The 26334-nt window shown below is 35.5% G+C and overlaps 3 protein-coding genes across 3 annotated transcripts; 2 read left to right on the top strand and 1 right to left on the bottom strand.

Annotated features, from left to right (window-relative positions):
- Positions 1-338: 338 nt before the first annotated feature.
- LOC124437278 (YTH domain-containing protein 1-like) lies at positions 339-10541 on the bottom strand. The gene is made up of 16 exons (XM_046987274.1): positions 10317-10541; positions 8878-9006; positions 7751-8637; positions 6416-6506; positions 5989-6177; positions 5557-5679; positions 5079-5215; positions 4892-4939; positions 4503-4675; positions 3904-3988; positions 3419-3552; positions 1843-1913; positions 1589-1643; positions 1227-1266; positions 724-792; positions 339-505 (listed from the first exon to the last, which is right to left on the bottom strand). The coding sequence occupies exons 1-16, from the start codon at positions 10366-10368 to the stop codon at positions 425-427; spliced, it is 2364 nt and encodes a 787-aa protein (XP_046843230.1). The 5' UTR covers positions 10369-10541; the 3' UTR covers positions 339-424.
- Positions 10542-18101: 7560 nt separating this feature from the next.
- On the top strand, positions 18102-19198 carry LOC124438371. Its single transcript, XM_046988498.1, has 2 exons — positions 18102-18854; positions 19001-19198. The coding sequence occupies exons 1-2, from the start codon at positions 18102-18104 to the stop codon at positions 19196-19198; spliced, it is 951 nt and encodes a 316-aa protein (XP_046844454.1).
- Positions 19199-22102: 2904 nt separating this feature from the next.
- Positions 22103-25806, top strand: LOC124437147 (excitatory amino acid transporter 3-like). Its single transcript, XM_046987159.1, has 7 exons — positions 22103-22648; positions 22814-22856; positions 22986-23329; positions 23508-23741; positions 24075-24272; positions 24390-24527; positions 25085-25806. Exons 1-7 carry the CDS (start codon positions 22188-22190, stop codon positions 25647-25649), a joined length of 1983 nt encoding a protein of 660 aa, XP_046843115.1. The 5' UTR covers positions 22103-22187; the 3' UTR covers positions 25650-25806.
- Positions 25807-26334: the final 528 nt, after the last annotated feature.

Raw genomic sequence — 26334 nt, 5'->3', positions numbered from 1 at the left:
TGAAGCTCTGAAATGCATGTTCACACAAAATATGTCAACTGAGTATCGAAAAGAACTTTGACAATTGACATGGCATTTATGATGACAATTAGGCATGTTTAAATTCGGATATCAGGAAATTATACAATGTTAAACAATTAACTATTTATTGAAACGGAAGCCACCTAAGCATAACTGTGACAATTGAATAAAACAATTGAATTTTTTGTTTTTGGAATGTACTTGTGAATTGTGAATAGATTGTTTCCAAAATTTTGTGCTGAACGAGTTTGGAAAGTGAATTTTAAGTTCACAAATGAGACCAATATTAATTACACAAAACTTTAAACATGAATACGTACGTATTAAAGAGATTCATTTTTTAAAAAAATTGAACATATATACAGCAGTTAAGATATTCAATCCAGCAAGACAAGAGAAAAGTTCATCTTCTTCTTCTGTTGTAACTAGCTTGTCTGTCATGTCTCATAAAGTCATGTGGGTACATCACTGGATAAGTATCGATCTAAAAATACATACATTCAAACTTTATTTTGTATCTAGAGAATTCGTTGACAAATTTTGTGTTTCCGTAGAGAGATCAATAATCTCGTGAAAATGCGATTCAAAAGAACAAAAACATGCATTTTTACGATGAACGCTATGCAAGACAACAAATTCTAAACGCTAAAATACACAGTCATTTCGTCACAATGGCTGCAAAACATACAGTAAAATACTTACACGACCATACGATGGATAAGCGGATGGTGGTTGCCTTGAACGAAATTCTCGTACATAATCCGAGTAACTCTAAATGTGCCAAATAATGAAATGATAAAAATTAATTCACACTTTTACAGAGAACCCTTACATTTCGCACCTCAAAAAGCGTTTAATCGACAGCATTAGTTTTGCTAAACTTTTTAATTTTAGAACCTTACAGAAATTGTTTATCAACATTTCTTCACTATGGAATAAGCAAAAAAAACCCAACGCTTTGCGCGAAAGATGAAAGTAGACAGAACTAAGTGTAATCACCTCAAATGAAACATTTTTGAAATAAACGAAAACGACGAAATGCAACTGGTAAAACGTTATGGGAAGTATCATTATTTATCTAGACGTGATTAAATCCTGAAACGGCCATGACGTCCGGCAAACGGTCATGCTGCAACGTTCAAAAAAGAACTTGGATCTGCATTTTATGTTTTTCAGTACAGCGAGAGCTTTAATAACATACGTACCCCATGCATTAACGTTTCCTTTCGAACTCCGTAGCGACTTCTGGAAAGTTAAAAATAACACATGTTAAACATTAAAGCAATTTTTCACTGTTTTTACAAATTATCTTTCGTCTGAAGTTATCGACAAGAAATTTTATGACGAAATGAAGTATTAACGATCGAAATTCACAAGATAAAATTTCAAATCATATCGAGATGCACAAACGATACACAATCAACAATACAAAATATACACACATTTCGATTTCCTTCCAAATGAAAACATAAATTCTCACTCAGTAATAGATTTCTTTGCAGGCCAACGTTAACACCCCCCCTCCCTCCTTCAACAACACCATGCAATATGAAAAAGTCCCACATACCTAGAATCCATGATACTTAAACTATCAAAGCGTTCTCTTGAACGATGGCGTCCTTCTATCACAACACAATACACAATAACGTTAAAATGAGTCTTTGAAAAAGAAAAAGCAAGTTAGTCTATAATGAAACTCTTTCCAAAACATTAAGTCACCCTATCACGTGATATAAACCAACACAAGTACGTAACGCAAACCTTCACTGTGAACATAGATGATCTTGAAGATTCACCAATAAAAAAACAATGAGATCCTACCTCTTTCACGGTGTCTACGCTTGCGACGGTGAGAGGAAGGGGATATGTGCCTACGAGAAGATCGCCGCCTACTAGAATAACAAGTAAACAAGTGAGCAAATAAAAACAAACGCGCGTGTACAAATGCTTTAGAGTGGCCAACACGAAAACATTTCATTCACTTGCAATAGTCTTTTAAAAGCAACTTCGAAATGAAATACTAATATGACAAGTAAAATGAAAATGTTTTTGGCTATGCTAAAGCGACGAATATATCGTACAGCGCTTTCTAAACATTTCTAAGACCTTCAGGTATCCAAATCAAACGAATGCAATTTTATGGTCATGGCTAACAACTGTCAATATATCTGACGGTAATATTTACATAATTAATAATTTCACAAACAAATATTTTCGCCCATTTGATTTGGATACCTCTCTGACCATTTTTTGACGCCACGCGCACCTCATCAAACACAATATTTCAGGCACTACGCGGTTAACATACGTTCATTTTTAGCCGGCTTGATTGATACCTTCACCAGGTACAAGTGGTAAGATTCGTTTGGGTATTGAGCTATGAAGGATCGTCACCAGGGAGATTGCACGGAATGAAATACTACAATGTTCATTGATGTCCCTTTCTACTTTTGTAAAATTTCTTGCAGGTATTAGAGATCGGAAAATGTTTTCAAATTGCACACATCAAACTGGTTGATGCTAACAAGTTCGCATAATTAAACATTGACATAAAGTTTATGGGTATAGAATAAGGGCAAACGATGTACGCCGCTGCATTGAGCTAGTAAAACATCAGCATAAGGATGATGTTAGAAACATCATTTTGCAAAGTTCAACACTGACACCAACGACAAATTTTCCCGATCGAGAATACAGCTTGAGAAGTGATAACACAACATCGTGGACTTCAAAATAAAGACCAATTTGGATAAACAAAAACAACAATTCTTCGACAAGCCTCCAGGTTGTGATTCTGCTACACATCGTACTTTCACAAATACGCAGTAGCTTTGAAAAAATCACACCATTATAAAGCTTGAAGTTTGAACAGGTAAGAGCCATGAATGAGCGTCATCGGTGTTAATCCGCAGCTTTAACATACGATGCAATCACAACTTCTCTCATATTCCTTATGCCAACAACTCCATATTACCTGAAAACTGGCTGATGACCTACTTGGGTGTACAGCCCGTAATAATTCAGCCTTACATCTTTAAAAAAGCCCTGTGGTATAATAGTTCTTTCAATTGGCTCAATAACCCTTTTGGTGCACAGAGCACCTATAGCGCATTACTGCTTGTGGTGTATTGTCCACTTCGTATACGAGATAGCATTTTCATAGACGGAATGATATAAATAGTTCTTAGTTCATTCGTTGAAATGATTTCATGCCGTGAAAATTTAGCAGCCTAAATCGGGAACAATCAAAACAAAAGATGAACCAAACGTATAAAAGTACTTCAGTTGGAAGAAAGAGCTCAACATAAGTGATTTCGTAAACCTAAAGAACGTGAGCTTTTTGTTTACCCAACAGAACAAATAAAACATCTTGATACGGCCCAGAATCATAGCTAACCTAGGCGACCCGGGATCCGCTCTCTTGTGCTCTCTCTCGTTATTCGCTCGATGTTTATTGCTACTGCTCAGTATCACAGTGTCGTCATCGGGAAACAGCTTACACAGCATTCTTCCAATATTTGGTTCAACCTCCTGTAATACACAATGCAATAACAATTAAAAAAATAGACACCTTACTAACAGACGCATTTCTAAAATTTCAGAGGTAAGTAAAAACATGAATGAAAAATGTGCTCAAGTAGACATTTATAGAACTTCAAAATAATGGACCCCAGGATTGTGCAAAGTTTCAAAAAAAAGTTTGCGTTTTGAGTCGCAATTTGAGTCGACGATAAAATGTTTCATGCATTTATTTCATTTTGCATTAACTCCCATTTAATTTTAATTCATATGTGATTAAAGGAGTACACTTTGCAAAAAATCATCCAATTCGGTCGTGACGAAGTGTAGTGTTGACAACATAATTATTTCGGAAAACGTTACCTGGCCATCACGACATATTTTCACATCTTTGTTCTCATTGTAGGGATTTCGCAGATGAGCACATCTCGAGAAGGGTAACTCCTTCCTGGACAAAATAACAGTTGAAAGTTAACATAAAGAAATAGCTGTATTTTATATTTTACATTGACGAGACCAAACTTTCTCTTTCTGAGGTTTTTGAGACAAACATTTCAATAACATTCTTGGACAAGCCCCAACAACTTAAAAAACACGATAACAGCAATTGTAGAACAATGAAAACTCAAAGAAGTTCAACACTGGCTCCATGTAAACCTAAAACAAATTTCAGTTTTAAGAAAACTCGGGCCCAGGTGTACAGCCTGTATTCTAAAAGCTCATTCACACTCGCATTCACTGTGTGCGACATAAAAATCGAGACCTTACTAGTAGTCAATGAAAAAGTCGTTTTTTTTCATTAATGGGAAGATTTTTGATAAAATATTTCAAATCAAGCAATAAGTGAAGTGAAAGTGCCATCTTCGAATACGTAATTATGAGGTGATTTTGATGCCCAACTCAGTGAGTAAGCTTTAGAATACTTACGGATGTAAGAAGCTGTGAAAAATTGTTGATCTAACCTGTTAAGCCATTCCAACTTAAATACTCCACCCAATGCTTTAGCGCTCAACCCAGGAGGTAATACCCATGGTACAGGTTTACCGCCATATTCGGCCTCGTTTACAACACGAGCAAAACCTTGAAATTTGCCACTTTCTTTGATGGAGAAAATCAAGATCACATTCTTGTATTTCTGAAAAAGATTGAAGAATAACATCACATAAATGAAAGAATAACATCACATATACCAGGCACAAGCGGTAAAAAATTCGAAAATTCATAGATGTTCTATGATCTACTTAAAACGATCTAACCATGAGCAACAAAGATACACAACAAAAATTGAAGGAGAATCGTAAAAAAAGTCAACAAACGTGCGTGAACATTCTACGTAGGATATTAACGTTACCTTGAGGGAAAAGTTGATTCGTTTTTCATTTGCATATGGCGTCGACCACTCCCTAAAACAAGATAAATTCAACCAAAAATTCAACACATACGTCATAAAACTTGTTTAACCGTAAGTTTTCTTATAAAACCTACAAGTTGATGTCGAATGTTCAGAAAACCTGCCGTAAAGCACAACGTATTCTTACCTTAGCCTTTGATAAAGACACATTTTCACAGTTACTGCTTTTCATTATAAAGAATCGAGCGTTTATGAGGTATTCGTCAATGTTAGGCTTTTCTTTTGGTATTTTATCTACTTTACTTTTCACAGGGTCGCTATCTGCTACAGAGAGAAAGAATGGATCTTTTTTCATAAAATAATATACGTACAACACTAAAAATGCTAAGGTTAAATTTTTTTATATTATACTTGCGAATACATATGTACATGGTCACGTTACTAACTTTTATGCCTAACTCATTTTTGTGAGTTTTGAGAGAACGAGAAAATAATCAATATAATTTTTAAAACATTCAAGCTTTTATTGAACATCACATATTGAACGTTTATTGAGTCGTGTTTTGATCGACGTCAGCAACAAATACAGAACACACCAGTTGGCAAAAAAATTAGTTAAGTGACGATACAGTCTTTAAAATGTTACAAGAACAAGCGGTATTTACCTTCAGACCGCGAAGAATCACTTTCAGACGCAGATGATTGTCTGTCATAAACTATGGGCGATATAGATTTCTCCCGACTGTGTTTGGATGAATTTTCAAAGTTCTGTGATTCGTCTTCTGCCCCTTAAAATACAGACCGGATCAAAGACCTTTTATCAAATTACGGATGTGGAAAGACACATTTTATGAAAAAATGGGTTTAAAAAGTTTCTACACAAAAATGAAAATTGCAAACGCGACATGCCTAGTAAATAATGAACAATGTTGATCAAACACAGTCCTGATTATCTTCAAATGTTAACAAACTAAAGTCAAATGAGTATTTTAGATAATGCAAGCAGCAAAAGTTGTCAAAACTACATTCAAATAACATTAATGACAAGATGATGCGACTCAACAATTTAAATACGTACAACAACATAGCCATGATACCTGATTGATCGGAGTAGTATGGTGACTTTGAACGAGATGGAGATCTGGAAATGGATTTTTGATTCTCAGAAGTTGCAGCTGAACTGCTAACACCAACATCATCTACTACAGTCATTTGCTGGTCAAGTTCTTCCATTTTTGTATCAGTCTCTTCTTCTTTAATTTCTTTTGCAACCTCCATTGTATTTTCTATATCAAAACATCAAGAAATTTCATGCATTGGCATTGACACACAAACTGATTTCACCTTCATATTCTAAAAGCTCACTCACACTCATCAAATGGCTCAATGGTATATTTGGGCTACATATTTTAACTAAATTCTTGAAATCAGTGAAGACATGGATTTGCAATTGATTAGGATGTATGTCGCTGACAGTGAGTGCAACTTAGCTTTTACAATACAGGCATTAGTGTATACAATCACCTTCCATTTTAACATCTGAGTTCGATTCAGCCACAATTGTCTCATCAGTCTTTTCTGTTACATCAACAACATCTTCAACTTTCATTTCAACCTTAAATAGACACAAAACTTGAATAGTTCAGATATTTTTGCTTTCATGTGAAGCTTTTAGATATAAACAAACAAATAAAGACCTTCTCTATGGGTACTAAACCAGTACATTGTAAGATACATCTGAAATATATTTACTTTTCACAAATGATGTAAATAATCAATTAACTTTTCCCTGCATAACAGTATACTTGATTGGCTACAGTATCAACCAGTGTGAATTAACGATGTGCAATATGCAATTTGCACATCATTTTAGCTAAAATGAACACAACTGCACATCACTCTTTCAAACGATATGCAAAAAACTTCTTTATTGATTACCACCACATATATTGAAAAAAGTTTTCAAGCTTAATCCTTACTGATCTTTACTTTATAAACAAGTGCGCTGCACGGTATTAAAATCCATGTTGAAACTATGTCATCAAATTCAAACACGTTGTCTTTTTGAGACTGGGAAACCTGTCAAGAGTCCACATACATGGTGCTTATATGCTTATGACAATACAAGTTTAATACATTATTAATGTCAATTTTTGCATTTGCGTTGTTTTGTAAACCGTTACGTACTGTTTTTGGCATCATAGCTATTTTGAGTATTTTCAGTAAAATCTGGAAACGTTTTGATTTTGATTCTTAAAAGACAAAAAAAAACTTAATTAAGCCAATTTTGAAAAATAAACCAAAGGGAATTTTGATTTTAAATAAGCCTAACGTGAGAAAAAGAAGCCAAATTTGGTTCAAAATATTAAGCCTAACTGGCAACCTTGATCAGCCATACATTTTGCTTTTACATATTGCTTGTAATATGACATAAATATGATGTTTTTTATCGTAAGCAAACATCAAGGATGTTACTGTTAATAATCAGAAAGCAAAAGTATATCTGGTTATTCTCTTTTCACTTTTGCACAAAAAAGAGGAGAGAAAAACATGCGCAATAAATTTCTCTCATACATTTGTAACTGGATCAGCGATTGTAACGAAAAACACTGTTGTAAATCATATGAATTTAGCAATTAGCGTTTATGTAATAATTAACGTAATATCGATTTGATTATGCCTCTAAAGAAACAATTTTGTCAAAAAAATTGCACATCGTTTTTTCTCAACTAATTTGCACACTGGTATCAACTACTCAAAGAACTTTAAATAATTAAAGTCTGTTGTTGTGTGCTATTTCAACTGCATATTCTTATAAACTATTCTGCATAACAAAAACATTTTAAAATGAAATCTCACCTTGGGTTTGATTTCAGCATTCTTTGGTTTTACAGATGATTTCTTTTGAAGAGAAGTTTTGGCCTTCCGAACAGGCTTTTTTTCATTAGGTTTAGCTTTTTTTGCATCACTAACAGCTGGCTTAGAAGATGCAGGTCTTTTCTTTCCTGTTGTCATTTGTTTCACCGATTTAGTTTGGTCATTCTTGGGTTTGTTAGTCTCATCTGGATTCATTATTTCCTTTTTGACTTCGATCTTCAATACCGTTGTGTCTGTTGATTTCTTTTGTATTCCAGAATCCTGTTTTTCATCTTTGCTTGCAGTTGCATTGCTACTTTTGACAGCCTTAATTGTGGTCTTTGCTGTTTTCAAAGTAGCTTTCTTCACAACGTTCTTGGCGACTTTCTTCTTCTCCACTGGTTTAGCACTAACCTTTGGACTTCTCTGTGACTCGGGGTTATCCTTTCCAATTTCACTTTTCTTATTTTCATCAACCAAACTTGCAGATTTAACTTTAGTTGCTGTTTTGACTGAAGTGCCAACTTTTGCTTTTACACCACTCTTTGCCTTTGGGACTACTTTGCCGGCCTTCGTCTGCTCAAATTTGAGTTTGGAAGGACATGAATTATTTTTTTCATCATCTTTTGTCACACTGATCTTGGCTGGTTTCTTAGATTTTTCTAAAGTTGGTTTGTTTGAACCAGGAAGTGCTTTGGCTTTTACTTTAGTTTTGCTTGCAGGGTGTTTCAATTTTTTTGACACTGGTGTTTTAGGCTTTGCCTTAATTACCTTAGGAGTTTTTGATTTTTGCTCATTGGCATCTTCTACGGCATGCCTCTCATTACTTTCTTCCTCTTTATTAACTACCTTAGCTGTAAGATTAGCAGGTATATCAGGTGTGGTAGGAGCTAAAAATAAGAAACAAACACACATCCAGAGGCTTTTCTAGGTAGCTGATAACACAAGTTCAAAATTCTATGCACTATACATGGTTAAATCCAAATAAATTCAAAAAGAAATACACATCAAGTAAATCTTATCAGGAAGTGTTCATTGTACATAATATTCAAAGATCATAAAATATCAAAAATTCTCAACAATTCCATTTTTCACAACATCTCTTCAATGGGTAATTTGTATATACGTACTTGTAGGTTTTGTTGCTTTATCTAACTCTGCAGCAAACTCATCAGTTCCCGTTTCACAAAGTATGTCATCAAGGACAAACTCGTCATTTCCCGTTTCACCAAGTATGTCATCAAGGACAGGTTCACCACCTAAAATAAGTTTTATGAATAATTTACTTGTTGATAAAGTAAAAAGTCTTCACTTTATCTGAGAATATCTTCAGAGCAGTGATAACGTCTTACCTTAACTACATACGTACTTAGATAAAAAAATGACAAGAGTGAAAAATGTCATTAATACTTGGTTTTTCACGTAAAACACATCATGTGACAACTCATACAAGTCTTTTGGCACTTGGGTTACATAGGTACCCACCAAAACAAGAAAGCCTAGTTACAATCAGTGGTGAACCGATATGTAAGAAAAGCCGTTAGCTGATATGGACTGTTCAGAGCCAATATTTACCCACTATCACCATTAATCAGAAAAACTGATTCTTTCTTCTCACATTAGTTAAAATACAAGTAAACTGTAATATGATTTGTCATGATGATTTTAAGATACAAATTTCCGAAACAGCAACAGTCTTATTCCTAGCCTTCCTGCAATCAATTTGCCTGTATCGGCAGACACAATTTTACTATCTATGACTGCTGTCCAGAATCCTGTAGCAGTGAGTAGAATTTTATAATATTTGACTGCTTTTAAGGCTTTAATTGCTAAATAATTGAGCAAAGGGTTGTTTCATTTTGTTTTGCTTTAGGAATGAAATTATTAGCAAACTTTTGACTGCATTAATCTCAGTTTGGGTGAATTTTACTTTTCCAACGTAAAATGAATTGCATTCTTGGTTGCTGTTGATGAATATGAATGCACAATCTAATAAGTCTGCATCCTTTAGCAAAAAAACAAATGTTTAAGGCATCAATCTGTCATGAAGATGAGGATAGAAAAAATATTCTCCCTCGGTCTCAAAATGCCCCAGGCCTGTGACCTCTGGTTCTGTTTGAAACCTCAAGCTCTATTTGTGACCTCCAGGGAGAAAATATTTTGCTATCTGAACCTCATGGCCGGCAAATAACATGTATACCGTGTTCTTTGCCAAGTCATTGATATGTAACGATCTAAATCCAACATAACTTTAACACCAACACTAACACTCTAGCCCTAAACCTATAAGTTAAGAAATGCACGCATCTAGCTACATGTTACACGACTAATGAAAGGACTTCTGCAATTATGGCCTTAAAATAAAGATGAACTTCCACATTCTCTCTTCAATAAATACTCGAATCTTGTTTAAATGACAACACTACAAACTACATGCTGAGCTTTGAACTTGATGCTTCGATCATTTCTACATTTATGTTAAAACGTCGACCACAAACTTACTTGGAAAACAAGTATTCAAACGAGAAAAGTCAATTAGTATAAAAGTTAAAAAATAATAAAAACATACTGATCTCGTTTTCATCAACATCGGGCGACGATATTTCTCCTTCCTCGGTCATTTTCTTTAATTCAAGATGCTAAACAAAATTTGTTTCGACCTTTCTTTCAAATTTACTATGTTAACAAACAGAAATATCGATTGGCTATTTTAATATCTCCCCACTTGAAGAAGAGTGCAAAAATTTAGAAACACAAATTCGACATTCCAATTTCCAAATCCAAGCGACCGCATGGATTACGTTGCTCTTTCCCATAATGCATTTCGGCAATAAAGTGCCAAACCCATTGAGCTCTATAAGACCTGGAGGGGCAAAGGGGCCTGGGCCTCGTGGTCAAAAACATGGCGGTAATGGCGGATTTTGGTGGTCAAAACTTCCACTTTAAAAGTTTTTTTCAATATTCACTCCCTCCTGATTTCTAATACTGTTTGTATGAACGAAAACAAGTGAGAAAAAAAAACAATTACGATACCGACAGCATATCATGTGAAAATAATGCTTCATCATGGCGTGAAAAACACAGTACACACACACATCAAAGTAAAGAAAATCGACGGTAGAGAAACGCATATTTTGGATGTAACATTTAAGTTATTTTATGACATTTTAACCTTTTAAAAGTGAAAATCAAACGGCATTCTTTACTAGACCTGTCAATCTCGTCAAACTTATACATTATTTCATGCTTTTGTGTGTTTGACTGTTTGTCAACAGTTTGGTGCACCTATTTTTCTTGCTTCAAATGGATAAATTTGTGTAAAAATGCTCCTAAGGAAGCGAGAAAATGTTTGCTTCAGTCCTACGACATAAGTCAACTAAAAATTTACCATGGATAAGTATCGTAAGTGTATTGTCATTACCTGATAAATCTACTGAAAACTCATAAAGAAAGTATGTTGAACTAGAAGAGCTACAAAAAAGAAAAAAATTCAAAACACCATGACACTGTTGCTTGGTAATTTGTATTTTGTAAACAGCTTGGCAGAATCTTGGATCTATTACTGAACAGAACTACATTAATTTGCCATTGAAATTACAAACTTGGAAACTAAAGTGCATTGGTTTCTCTGACAAAAACACTGTCTATTGCTGCATGAAGGCAAAATAGTTATTTGACAGTGTAGGTGAAGAAATTTATCAAGTTCTATAGATATTATTGTGCATCACTTACAGTTTTTTGGAATTGTGTAATATATGTCATGAACAAGGTATAATTTTCAAAATGCTAACCCCTTCGAGCACTACTACTCTTCTGTTTTGCTTAAACAACTTACAGCTACCAATACTAATTATTTATATGTACAAACTAACATTTGGGAATTAAATGATAAACAACTTGTTAAATCTTTGTATTTTACATCAAGCCTTTGAATTAGTTCCTTTTATCTCTTGGTAAAAAAATATTAATGAAAGACTTACAAATCAAGTTTCTCGAAAATAGTATTTTGTACAAAGAAACTAAATAATTGGAAAGGTCACATGTTGAAGACAGACTTTGCTTCTTTGACTAGGTTGCTTGACCATGAGCAAATTTAAATTTGTTTACAATTTGTTTAAAGAATCCTTTTTTATTGATTTCTACTAATTCTTCATAAGACACAAAGCATTTCTTTGCCATCTATTTTTGCTTCTTCTACATTCAACTTCATTGTAACCAATGCATCCGATGTGAATTTGTGGATCATCTGGAATCATACCAAGTATGGATTTGATGAGATGAGACAATAATATGTTTAATTTTTTCATGCATATTAATGATATAATCATAAGCTACTGTTGAACAAAAATTTCAAGGTAGAAACAAAATCTTAGCACATTGTTCAACACACTACTTTTATCTTAGTTTTGAAGTAGTAACCTGTTTACTATAACAATAAATATTTCATTTACAGAAACGCTAAGTAGTACTTTAAAATTGTTTGCATAAATCCAACTTTCCAATCCCATTATAATTGTCTACACTATACAGTCAGTCAAATTGAGCAGGCAAACAGTTTAATAGTTATTTTTATTATACAACATATACCATAGTTCTCATTAATTTTGCATGGCACTGCATTCAATTTCAACACAACTCTGTTGTAAATTTTCCCTTCATCTTTTCAACAAAAAACATGAACAAATTATGCCCCATTTTTGGGAGGTAAACTCAATTCAAATCAGGAGAGTTTAGCTTGATGCCTTGATCATGATAGAAGATGGATGCAAAACTCGATAAAAATTGACAGCTTCGACACGTCTGGCGAGCGATTAAGTGAAGAACAAACAAGACTGGACCAAAATAACTTTAAATTAAAACTTAGTAGTAGAAACACTCTTCAAGTATCGTGTTAAAAACAAAATAGTAAAACTAATACTGTGCTACTTACCGGAGTCATGAAATGTTTCCTTTTCTGTCGCTATTTCAGCATCCGCAAACCACAGAAGTTGGCAATTTAATAAATAAATTTTAAAAAAGTGTTTATGTTAGGAAAATAAAAAGTTTTGATATTTTCTATACTCGCAATTGTGGTGGTCAAATCAGGGTGGGCGCCAAAAATTTTATTTCATGAGCCCGCGTCTCTCCGCTGACTTTGACCACCAAAATCCGCCATGTTTTTGACCACGCGGCCGCGCGCTAATAATTTATACAAATTTTGTTGACGTTTCCCCTCCAGTTATTATAGAACTCAATGGCCAAACCCCGTAAATTATCCAATAAATGCCCCCAACCTTCGTATTCTAAAATCTCACTCACACTCTCACATATGAATTAACATTCTTCGCTGCAAATTGCTCATATAATAGTCCAGTTGCCACCTTATTGACATGAGAAGTGTATTGTTTTTCTGTGGTTTAATCATCACCTGGATCAACTTATGGAATATAGCTTGGTTGCCAGATCAAGTTAACCAGTTCGTGTAAATTAATATTGTTGAACTTTCTCATTTACTTTTATTCAGAGAACCTAAGTTCTAAAACTGGACCTTCGTGTATGGTCATACCTAATGGATGGTTGGAAGGGATGTTTTTCAATGTAAAGGAAAATATCCTGAAACATGAGGTTTGTTTGGTTGTCAGTTGATCAGCGATTTTTTGGACTGGTAAGTCATCATCAATTTTCTAACCATACTCGGTGATTTCAAGCTCAGATGGAGTTTGCTGCTTAGAGGTATTTACATGTGTTACCTTTAAATGGGTCCTCATGATATGATGATGAGATTCTTCTCTGTTCGTGGTCGTAACATGTTAGGAAACTTTCCCAGCTTTCTGGTGAATGCGTTATCCATACCTCACTCATAGATGTGCCATATTGCGCAGGACAATTGTCTGCTCAGTTACGACTAATTGCTCGATCTTAATACAAATCTAGCCTAACATTGAATTCAACTCGGGAAAGTCTCCGGCTTGCAGCATTTTCAAAACTGAAACATTTCCTTTACTGTGCAGTTACAACGCCGCGTCTTAGCCAGTGAGTTAACATATACCAAGGACTTCTGGTATTTAGTGCTAAGAGTGCGCATTTAATGTTAATGTTCAAAAGTCCAAACACTTTCATCCCACCATTCAATCCGCACTTTGGCTTGTAACACAAAGACATCTGAATCTCTGAGAATCTGGATAATTTGCACCCCAGACTAATTTGGCTTGAGTAAGAATGAAACCATTATTATTTCTGCTTCATCGTGACCAATAACACAATTGCAGTGACTCTCAATGGTGACATCTTTTCCAGAGTTCAACATGTTAAGCCATTCATCCAGTTGGCACTTGTTGTTTTTGTTTCTCATAATGGCCACTCGTTGGGCAGCGGCATGTTGACAGTGAGTTTACAGAAAATGGCGCCAACCTCCAACGTCATTGCTTCATGCTGCTTGTACTCTTTTCCGAGACATATGGTATTTTTCAAGCACCAACACATGGTGAAGGATAGATGACAACCACGTATTGAATGAATTGACGTTTTAGAAACATCTCCCTTGTATGGCCGAGTGATTTAATAAAGCGGTTGGCTCACATCCATGATAGTGACATAGTGGTTGGATCCAATCCATGATGGGGGCTTTTAATGGCTATGAGATGTCGTGATACACAGCAAGAGACTTTGTTATCTTTACTTCAAAAATCAAAATTTTCAAGTAGTGATGTTGTACTTAGCACAATTTGGACATGAAGATGCAGGCCATGTTTATCAGTCTTTTTTGTATTTTGGTGGGAGTTCAAAGGAAAATTGTTTCAAAATGAAAGATCATTTCTCACCAACATTCACCCCTTTATTCATGTGCTCTATGTTCTTTACGAATCAGGAAGAAACTGATGCACAGAAGCATTATGTTTCCAATGAATACTGAGTAATTAATGTTTATCTCCGATGCCATTGAAGGATGTACACCATCATCGGCGTACGGGACGGGGTGCAGGGGGCAGCAGGGTTGTTGATCAGGAAGGATGCACGGTGTACATTCCTGATCAACAACCCAGATAACCATACCTAATTGAAGGTTGGAAGTGAAATATTTCGATGCGCAAAGAAAAAATCCTCAAACATGAAGTTTGATCTTACACAAAGGCCTTATTTACCAATTTTTTCTGAATATCGGTTTCTCTGATCAAGCATTGCCTGATTTCCTTCTTTGGCGGCCATCTTTGATTTATGCTAATTAAGTAAAACAGTTTTGTCTCAATTACCGGAGTTACACAAGGTTGCCAGTCTGTCAATCATGCTATATTCCACTCGTTGACTGAGATGATGGTGAAACCAAAGAAGACAATACACTTCTTTATCATCAAGCAATATTATGTGGCAACTTTGGACACTTTTAAATATGAATTGATGAATTGACGTGACTGTAATAGGCTGCTCGTCTGCGCAGCGAGCGCTTTATTTGTTAAATTTCATTGTTTTACAAACATGGCTGAAATTTGTAGGGTGCAACCAGCCATTTTACAGAGCTGCATTAATTCTCGAACGTTGCAAATCAGGGGTGTGTTGCCAAAATTTTTACATAGGGGGCGTTCTTTTATAAACTAGCAGGACGAATAGAAAACGTACTGTTTGATCCTATCTGTATCAGTGGCGTGCGGTGACCGAATTTAATAGGCAAGCGCTGGGGGTGAGGTTCGCGGCATGCCGCGAAGCTATCTAGGGGTTCTGGGGGCATGCTCCCCCAGAAAATTTTTGGATTTTGAAGGCTACTGGAGCGCATTTCCCGCGATTTCTGGGAGTACTTTGTCGAAAAAATGTATCTGTCATGACTGAAACAGTATTGAAAAAATCTAAAAAATTCAAAAACTTTTTATAGAGTATATATCACAATTACGGTTTAAAAGTATTACATGTGGTATTGTGATATAAAGTCGTTTTAAGTAAATGGCTACGCGTGCATTTCTATTGTAGTGAAGAAGTAACAGAACGAAATAGTCAAAATCCTACAACAGATTTACTTAAATGTAAATTCCATCCGTCTTTCCTTTGCGCAAAACTCCTTTATAACGTCCTCATAGAATCGTGGCTTCCCCTGCAAACTTACCAACATCTCCTTCTCGATTGAAATTGTAGCCAATGCAGAAAGTCGCTCTTGCCCTTGTGTACTGCGAAGATACGTTTTGATACGCTTGAGAGCCGAAAATGATCTTTCTGCAGAGGAGGACGTACTTGGCATAGTAAGAATGAGCATTTGACGGAAGGACGCCTTTACATCGTCTTCACTTTGCCCGCGTTTCAGTGCTACTTTGACGATACTTGACGTAAAATTCCAATAATCTACGAATTTTGTTCGTTGTTCTTGAATCTTATCTTTCGTCTCGCGAACTTTCGTGACACAGAAGACAATATCGAACTGCTTACTCTGAATGATATTATACAAAACATCCGTAAGACCAAATATTTCTGAAAATATTTTAAGGCAGAACACAAACTGGAAATCTGCAAGAACTTGTCGGTAGCCCCTCGCTTCGTTTAACGTCGCACCGTCAAACTCGTCATCATTTTCGATGATGTATTCGAAAACTTCGAGCAGCTTTGCTCTTGTCTCCAGTACAGCATGGATTAACCTGCTCTGATAGTGCCATCGAACAGCTGTTCCAGTGGGAATGCGTCTGCCGACAACTGTGTCCAACAGGTATGTTCTCTTGGACGAGGCATGAAAAAGGATGAAAGACCAGTGACGGTTTTAAAAAATATACGACACTCTTTAGTTGACGAGACAGCTTGAACAAGGACCAAATTTAATGCGTGTCCGCAACAGTGGATAAAAAGAGCATGTGGATAGTCTTCTCTTACTCGTGTTTGCAAACCGGACAGTTCTCCTGACATCACACTCGCACCGTCATACGTTTGGGCAATCAGTTTTTCGCCGCATCCGTACTCGTTCAGGGTTTTACCGACTTCTTGTTTCAGTCTAGCCGCAGTTCTATCCTCACTTACATCGGTAAATCCAAGAAAGCGCTCCACAGCTTTACCATCAGGGTTGACATAGCGAACTATAGTTGTTAGCTGCGATAAGGTCTTAACGTCGGAGGTTTCATCCAGGGAAATAGCGACAAATGGGCTCCTCATCACTTCATCTTTTATTGCTTTCAACATAACGTCCTTGACAGCAACAATCAAATCGTTCTGGATACGATTAGAAAGTCCAGAAAACACGGTTGCTGTATGAAGATGCTGTTCAAGCGTGGGGTCATATGCACTTAGCAGTTTTATCAATTCGACGTAATTGCCCCTGTTGGCAGACTCCTCCAGCTCCACCCGACCTCTGAAAGAAAGTTCCTGTTTGCCAAGAAAGCAAACAACATCAATGAAACGGCGAAGTACTTCTCTATTCTTGTGCACCATCAAGTTGTGAGCTGAGATGTGTTGACGGGCCTGTTCGTCTAGCTGCATGTCGATGCGTGTACGCCCAAAACTGGCATTCATTAGGCAACTGGACAAGTGTGTCTTCGTTTTCTCGTGTCTGTTGACGGCATTACACAGGTTGGCCAAATCATCGTATCCCTTCTTGCACCAGACTGTCTTGTCTGTTGAGTTGAACAAAAGACACGGCCAGCAAAATAACTTATTCAATTTTGAGGAGCCAGCCAGCCATTTGTACTTGTCGTAATTTGACGTCTGAAAACTTCGAATAAAGACTTTACCACTTCGCTTGGATGTTGTATGTAGTCAACTCAGGAGTGGGACGGCCACCTTCGACGATCTCTCGTTTCTCGGAAAAGGTCTCAATCCAAATGAGCGGGATAACAGTGATTCCACAATGCATTCAGTCATGTTGTACAGGTGTCGTGAAAATACCGAATTGTAGAAGTAGAACATAAAAGGATGAAAATTCCTATGCTATATATTTTATAGGAACATCAATCTTATTTATACCTTACATCAGTTACATGATATCTTGTAGTGACGTACATAACGTGCGTACATTACTCATCTAGATTCATGTATTAGCAATAGAGGAAATAGCCAATCCTACACTTACTCAAACGCGCTACTTAAACTTAAGGCGCATCTCCACTAGACGATTTTTGTGACGATCGTCTTAAATTTTCGCGACAATATTTCGAACACGAATTATAGGACGATTTTGTTAGTCATCTCCACTAGACGATTATTTCGCGGTGTTTTCCAATAAACAAAATGGCGTCTATAAATAAAAGATATATTCTATATTTGCTGCTTCGTAGAAGATATTTATTTCTTTACAATCTTCACCAAAAAATGCTCAGGGAGAACACCAAAACAAGAAAAAGGAAACGTCGATTTTGGATAAGAAAGCTGTACGAAGAAAGAAATGTGAAAGGAGAATATAAGCTATTGATAAATGATATGCGACTCCACGACCATGAAATGTTCTTTAGATACTTTCGTATGTTTCCAAAAACATGAAAGTTTGCTAAAGTTGATAGGACCCGACATAAAGAAAGTTTCAACGAAAATGAGAGAACCTATTGGACCTGACCAAAGACTTGCAGTGACACTACGATATTTAACCACCGGTGATGCCAATTCAACTATTGGCGCTAATTATAGAACGAGTGCCACAACTGTTGGCAGAATAATCGATGAAACGTGCAATTCAATTTGGAATAGACTGAAGGAAGCAGGATATATTGACACACCTTCTGGAGTTGAAGCATGGAGAAAAATTGCCAATGAATTCGAAGCTCGATGGAATTTTCCGAATGCACTTGGCGCAATTGATGGCAAACATGTGTTGATGTTTGCTCCTGATAATCAGTCATCCGCTTTCTTTAATTATAAAAAGACTCACAGTATTGTGCTCATGGCAGTATGTGATGCTCGGTACAAGTTTACTATGGTTGATATAGGTGATAGTGGACGGCAAAGTGATGGAAGTGTTTATGCTAACAGCAATTTAGGTTATGCTATAGAAAATGAACTCCTGAACACTCCACCTGATTGTCAAATTTCCAATTCTAATAAGGTTTTACCGTATGTTTTTGTTGGAGATGATGCTTTTGGTCTAAAAAGACATATGATGAAGCCATATCCATTCTCCAATCTTTCAGAAAGTAAGCTAGTTTTCAATTATAGGCTCAGTCGTGCAAGGAGGGTAATTGAAAACACAGGCCAATCATTGCAAAAGTACCCAAGGTTATTGCAATAACAAAAGCAGTGGTTGCACTGCACAACTTCCTGATGACTATAAATGAAACTGACAGAGAAAGTCACTATTGCCCAAGTACATTTGTTGACCAGGATGGGCCAAATGGACTGCACCTTGGTGAATGGAGACAAGATGCAAATATTATGAATGGTATAGCTTCTATTCAAAATGTTGGGGCTTCAAGAAATTATGGTGGGGAAGCTAAATGGGTTAGAGAACAGTTTGAAGATTATTTCAACAATGAGGGTGCTGTTGACTGGCAATGGGACAAAATAGGAAAAGCAAAATAAATTGATTCTCGTTTTTTAATAGGACTTGGAAACAACTAATGAATAACATAAAATGTAGATAATTGTTAAGCTTTACAGGAATGTCATTATTTGGCTAAGCAACAGAATATCAATTATCACATATACAATGTTATTCATTAATTAACAATATTCTATGTAGTCTATTTATGTAAGCATACAGGTTTTTTATATATGATGAGAAAAGAGAATTCATCAAAATGTTAAAATGAGTTTAGTAAATTGAGTTTTTCAAACCCAAGAAAAAGTTCAAGGTAAATTGTAATCAATTCAAAGCAATGTTTAATCACTTTTATTATGTAATGAATTCTCATGATTCCCACCACATGTGAAATATTATTTTCAAACAAATTTGTCAGACCTATGATGCTTGTTTTGAGGTCACCAACAGAGAAATAAAATTCATGTTTAAAAAAGGAAAAATCTTAAGAATATGTAAATACCAAAATTGTTGTATTGTTAAAAACTGAATGCATATTTTATCTCATTGATCAAATTCTATGTCAAATAAAAGTTGTTGAATTTTAATTTTTGCTAATCTTAGCTTTTTTTTATCAAAGTCTTTCAGCACAGGTACAAGACCCATGCAAAATGCTGTAGCCTCATCATCCGCAGACTCTTTGTTAACAATTTTGATTAGTTGATCATCCATTTGCTTGATTTGTTGCAAAAATGGGTCATAAGCACTTTTTTCAGATGAAGGTCTTTTACGCTTTTTTGAAGTATTTTCATCAATAGGTCTTTCATTTACAAACATATGAACTGCTAGGTTGGCCATGTGCAGTGTTTGCTCATCTCTGATATTTGATTGGCTAAAATTTTGACGATCGTAAAGCGCTTGACGAAAAGTTAAAACAGTTTAAACTTTTCGTCAGAATCAAAATCGTCAAAAATTTCGTCCGAACGAAAAGCTTTTTGCCTCTGCGCATGTGTCGTCGCGAAAATTTAAGACGATCGTCACAAAAATCGTCTAGTGGAGATGGGCCTTTACGCACTTAACTTTATACTTACGTAAAACTACTCAAATTTCAAGTACATTATCCGCTGTGTAATAACTGCACCTTGTTTATCAAAATATATAAAAAGCCTGTAAATAAATTCTAACATATAGAATACTCACGACTGTTGTAAATAACTTCTTTGCTAGTGAATAAAATAATCACAAAATTTAATAGCGTTCTAGTACATTGAAATCACGTTCAGAGCTCATACGCAAGACTTATATAACGCTAAAGTATAACATGCTACAGATAATATCTTCTACATACATAAATTAGAAATCTACTACTACTTTGAATTAGAAATCAGAACATTACCTTTCGCTCTCAGTCATCTTTTAATAAACGATAACATTAACGGCGTGAATAATTCGGATGTCCAATGTGTTGAATATACGAATATTATTCGTGCGCTGTTATGTTTTTAAAATTGCGAGCGTACAAGACTGTTGACCAATTGCTATCAAGCGGCGCCCTAGAAGGGCCGCTTGCCTTTTCTCGATATTCCTCGAATAAGAAGCCTCCAAATCTAGATTAACGCATGCGCAAATGTTCAAATTGAGCTCGAAGGCAAAGCGCGCTTGCCTTGGTTGAATAAATTAATCTTGGTGGATTCCTGTTAATTAATCTTGGTGGATTCCTTGGTGGATTAATCTTGGTTTAATCTTGGTGGATTAAATTAATTATTTATTAATAATTAATTTAATCCCATAATTAATACACTTGACTCATCTTACAAGTGTAGCAAAGTGAAACCCGAAACCACGACAGTAAATCGCGTATAAATAGCATTTCAACTGTAAAGACAATTTAGACAAAAGATTACATTGACATTGTTTAGAACAGAAAAATTTAAACTGATTTTGCTCAGAGATTGATCCAAAAAATTTTTGTTCGGTAAAATGCTTAGGCAAGCGGCGCTTGCCTACGCTTGCATGACCGCACGCCACTGATCTGTATAGACATTCAAAATAAACTATCGTGAACAAATTTATGTTATAAAAATCTAATAGCTTGCGTTTACTGTTACTTACAGGAATGATCAAAGCGTATAAAATCACAAAATCAGAACCTTATTGGACGTGAATCATTTAAATAAATGCTTCACAATTTGAAATAATAAAGTGTTAAAGAATTATTATAAACATTACAAAATTTCTAATAACTGAGGATTAACCTGTCCTCACGTAACCGGATATATTCAGCAGTTGGCATATACACACGCCTTCCTATACACACGCCTTCCTATACACACGCCTTCCTATACACACGTATACGAACACACTCCGGATTCCCGCTACTATTTCAACACCATAAAAAATGATTGTTAACTATGACGTTTTCTCTCCACTAACAGGAATTGCGTCGTTTGGAGAATTATTTCCATGAAGATGTGACGTCAATCAATCACGTACATGTTTCTTTAAATGAATTATAAAACATATTAAAAGTATAAACTATGTACATTGTTATATATTGGAAGTAGTAAATACAAATATAGATATACATTTACAATGTCTTGAAGTTATTGTATCAGTGCAAAATTAGTTTCTAATTCTTTCATTTCAAGTTTCTGTGTTTGTGTTAAACACAGTAGGTATCAACAGTGAACTATAGAAAGATAACTGTGTGATAAATGACTGATGAAATATACTGCATCCTATCGGGCTGCACTATATGAAAAAGCAACAAAGCATTTCAGATCTTAAATTGTATTTTAAAATATTTTTACATAAAACGTATTGAAGTATTAAAAATCCAGAATCCTGCTTCTGGTAATTTCCTACAAATATTTATGCCAATTAGACAAACCGCATTGTTCTTTTGCTAAGATATAAATATTTATGCCAATTAGACAAAGCAATAAAAGGAAGAGCCGCGCGCCATATATTAGGAGTGCTCAAACCTCGTCGTAGAACACACGTATAGTTCAAAAATCAAAAAAGCATTATTACGAAGAAAATTTCTACAAAATGAAGCAAGCCTTTAAAATGATCAGATTATTTTCAAAATTTGTTCTTAAAAACATTCTCTTTCTCTTACTGCTACTTGGAGTTATATCGGGAATCATAATTGGAATATCTCTCAACCCCGTAGTAAAGCAATCAACGAAATTCACTCCAAAAGACTGGGCGATGTTTATCGGTTTTCCTGGGGAAATATTTCTTCGAATGTTGATGCTGGTTGTAGTACCATTCATAGCATCCAGTGTCATTACGTCTGTGACCACAATTGATAAACGGGCTGCAGCATCAATTGGAAAGCGAGCAGCAATATACTTCTGGCTAACCACAGCCATTGGTACAGGTATGGCGGTTACTATTGGAAGAATCATGATCAAATCTAAGGCTGGTGAATCAGAAGAAATAGATGAAGATATTTCCTCATCGACAGCTGGTTCAAGTCCCGTTTACGCTATTCTAGACATGCTAAGGTTAGAAAAGAAACTCACTAATTTTTGTACTTGTTTGCATATTCTCATAACCAGTAAACTTTTATATTAGGATGTTGGACATGTTTCAATTGTTTATGTTTCAATTATACAGCTCAAAAAGTTATCACGTTATAATCTCTAAAGTAAGTGTAATGTTCATTTCAGAAATATGGTCCCGGACAACATTTTACAAGCAAGTTTTGCATCCGTAAGTACTCCGTGTCTAATGAACATTAACCAGCACCAGCCACCAGCATATATCATATCATTCATTGATATTGACCTTTGACTCATTATAAAATTAAACAATTAATGCGTGTAAATTATGCACTTATAGACTGGAACAAAATTCGCTACAAAAGTCACGAGCCACAAGTTCTTAAATGTCTCCACAAACTGGATCAGGAAATCACCTGAAAATATGTCAAATTTTCTCAATGCTGAAACGATAAATCCATTGAGTGTATCGCCAGAGTCTATCGTGATTATCAAAGATGGAATTGTAATGACTGAATATGCCGGCCAAGTGAAATATCCTTCTCCTAATCTAATGGGCATCGTGTTTTTTTCCATTGCGTTCGGCATAGTTCTCAGTGGTCTTCAAATGAAAGGAAATCCTATAGCAGATTTCTTTCAATGTTTACTTAAAGTAACTACGAGACTGGTTGATGTTCTTGTATGGTAAGTGATAGAGAGGCCAATAATGGGCATTGGATACATGCATGAATAATAAAATTGCTATAAACCATCTGCATGCAAAATAAAGATTCTGAAAGCGATATATTTTACCCTGACTATAATGTGCTCAATTTATGTTATAGAAAGGCATATTTCATAATTGATTTCAACACACCTTAAGGTTGTCACCTATTGGCATTGGAAGCATTATCGCAGGCAATTTGGCTGGAATGGAAGATATAATAGGAACGACAGAGAGGCTTGGAATGTACCTGGCAGCTTCGTTTGTTACCTTTTTGCTCCATGGATTTGTTGTCCTTCCAATTATTTATGCCATCGTAAAAAGAAAAAATCCCTTCCAACTTTTTCGTGCTGTATCCCATGCATTACTAATGGGCTTAGGGACGGCTTCAAGGTCAGTATAGATTCTCTAAACGAACGAAAGATGTTTGGAGCAAATAGTGATTTCAACTTTCTTGAAAAGTGCTGTCAAACTGTAAGGCGGGATCACGTTATTTCAAAACAGCATAGGTTTTTGCAGGGGCGGATCTAGAGTATGTCAAATCCGTCGAGCGACTGATGTTTGAAAAATCCTAGATCCGCCCTGGGTTTTGTGTTTGAATAATAAATGTATACCTAAACAACTCACTGAATAAAATACATATAATCATGTTAATAATTAAAAGAGCATCGATCGATTGATGTATTGTGTAAAGCACTAATTGGTTTTGTTTCTTCGTGAATATAGCTCAGTAACAATTCCAGTCACTTTGGACAGCTTTCAGAAAAACAATTTGGTAGAGAAAAATTTTGCACGGTTTCTTCTTCCCGTTGGTACAATCACTTACGTGCCAGCCACTGCAATCTATATTGCTTTAGCAGCTGTTTTTTTCGTCCAGACTAGTCATAACAACCTCATGACAATTACATCATCTATCCTCATATGGTAAGTAAACAACTTGTATCTTTTATAAACATTTCATATATGACTGTAGTTATACAACAATTATATGTGCTGTGTGTATGCATAACTTTTTAAACGCTTGTATATTTTTATTAACAGTTTATCTTCGACGATTGCAACCTTAGCTGCTCCGCCTATTCCTGCTGCGACGCCGATTGCAGTTCAAAGTGTAGTCTTAACGATCATCGGAATTCCTTCAGCTGATATTGGAATTATAGTGGCAACAGACTGGTTGATGTAAGTGCAATTTATCCAAAATTTTCGTTCCATTATGCAGTAAAAAATTTATCTTATAGAAGATTTATCTTATAGAAGCGCTTTCTGTACTTCATTTATCGAAAATGCATGGTCAATTGGTCAATTGTTTTGTCATTTATATATATATAGCATTTACGCTCTGCTCTCGGGCATCAAGCACTGTTTTATACGGAGAATCATCAAATATAAACTTCATATATATATATATATATATTACGCTCGCTTGCGCAGTTTGAGCGCTCTCGGATTGCGTAGAGAGTCTCACAAAGAGACGTTCACCGCATTCGCTTTATGCAATGCTCACCTATATAGTTTTGAGCGCTGTGGTGAATCCACAATACATTCCATACAATGTGTAACCCGTACGTGCTGTGTCCCAAGTGCAGGAGTCACCATTTTACTATGGTGATAGCTTGGAGGGCACATTGTTATACACTTTGTATATATATATATATATTTATACATGGACATTTCATTGTTCTTTCAATGTGCACAAAAATTGATGTGTGATGCATTTTTCAATATTTCTATTACAGAGATCGCATTGCGACTCCAATGAATATTTGGTCGAATGTCATTGCTTGCATCGTTATTGAAAATTTCTCAAAAGACGAACTTCAAATAATCGCTTTTAATAGTACGTCAAGAAAGAACAGTAGAATTAGTGCTTGTAGCAGAAATAGCGTTTGTAGCAGAAATATCGTCAGTGGTAGAGTTAGCACAAGTAGTGTTAATGAAGTCTGTGCGGGTTTTTCACAAGTCGAGCTTGCTAACCATTTGGAACAATTTGTAAACAAACAAGAAAGTTCCTCGTTTAAAAGAAGAAGAAAGACATCGCAAGGAAGTGTCAAGTTCAACTTAGAGGCAGTGGAGGAAGTCTCGGAGAACGAGGAAAAAAACACGGGCACAGCAGTTGTTAATATAACCGAGGAAGGTGAACTCTGCAGTGAAAATTCAACAAACAAAACCGCTACCGAAGATTATGAAAATTCTGTTGCAATCACCATTGAAGATGAAGGAGACAGCGCATGCGTCAGTACAGTCACATCTAATGATGATGAGGCAGGAAACTGTGAAGTTGAAACTGAGAAACCTGAGTGAAGCATTAATCGCAAACTTTGCCAGCTAAATGAGAAAAAATGAACGACAATGTGCCTTGATGTGTTTCAATGACAGATTATAATTTACTTTAAAATTAATATGTTTTGAAAGAATCAGTATGTATTAAAAGAATTGCTTTCATATGAAAAGCTTTAAAGCTTCGTCAGGGCTATTTTCCCTTCATCATGATGTAGTTTAATTATGTATGATGTTATTGCACCATGCTGTGAGGTATGTATTATACAATTTACATTTATATCGACGACAGTTTGACATCAGATGGTATATTTCCACATATACAGTTGCCTAACACATGCACTTTAAACACTTGATGTTTTTATTGTAATGTTTTAGTGCATTAGAAATGATTCTATGTTATATCACTATTATCATAAATTTTAGATCGATAGTATTTTGATATCAAACAGTATAACCAAAATCGATCTACGCTTTCTTCGGGAATCCTCAATACTCTAACTAGCGGCAGAAGTTGGTTAAGGGCTAATGTAAATGCTTTTTAAAGTATTTTCAAAAGTAAATATATTTAAAATTGAGGTATTGTCATTTACATTGGCTTGCCCTAAATAAGCAGAAGAAAGATGTCGAAATAAAGGAGTAATATGTCATCATCGGTGGTTTTAGGGTTTGTTTTTAGTTAGCTATACGTCGAGGCCTTTCAAAAGTC

Source organism: Xenia sp. Carnegie-2017, unplaced genomic scaffold (genome assembly GCF_021976095.1).
Source record: "Xenia sp. Carnegie-2017 unplaced genomic scaffold, XeniaSp_v1 HiC_scaffold_1, whole genome shotgun sequence".
In the NCBI taxonomy this organism is placed as follows: domain Eukaryota; kingdom Metazoa; phylum Cnidaria; class Anthozoa; order Malacalcyonacea; family Xeniidae; genus Xenia; species Xenia sp. Carnegie-2017.
This window is presented reverse-complemented; position numbering and strand designations above follow the sequence as displayed.

Coding starts and splice junctions, on each gene's coding strand:
- LOC124437278 (XM_046987274.1), bottom strand. CDS start 10,368: ATGACCGAGGAAGGAGAAATATCGTCGCCCGATGTTGATGAAAACGAG. Junction 1,644..1,842: donor GCGTAGACACCGTGAAAGAG/GTAGGATCTCAT, acceptor GTGTTGTGATAG/AAGGACGCCATCGTTCAAGA. Junction 506..723: donor CTTATCCATCGTATGGTCGT/GTAAGTATTTTA, acceptor ATGTATTTTTAG/ATCGATACTTATCCAGTGAT.
- LOC124438371 (XM_046988498.1), top strand. CDS start 18,102: ATGATATGCGACTCCACGACCATGAAATGTTCTTTAGATACTTTCGTA. Junction 18,855..19,000: donor GGCTCAGTCGTGCAAGGAGG/GTAATTGAAAAC, acceptor TTTGTTGACCAG/GATGGGCCAAATGGACTGCA.
- LOC124437147 (XM_046987159.1), top strand. CDS start 22,188: ATGAAGCAAGCCTTTAAAATGATCAGATTATTTTCAAAATTTGTTCTT. Junction 23,330..23,507: donor CTGGTTGATGTTCTTGTATG/GTAAGTGATAGA, acceptor ACACACCTTAAG/GTTGTCACCTATTGGCATTG. Junction 24,273..24,389: donor ACATCATCTATCCTCATATG/GTAAGTAAACAA, acceptor TTTTATTAACAG/TTTATCTTCGACGATTGCAA.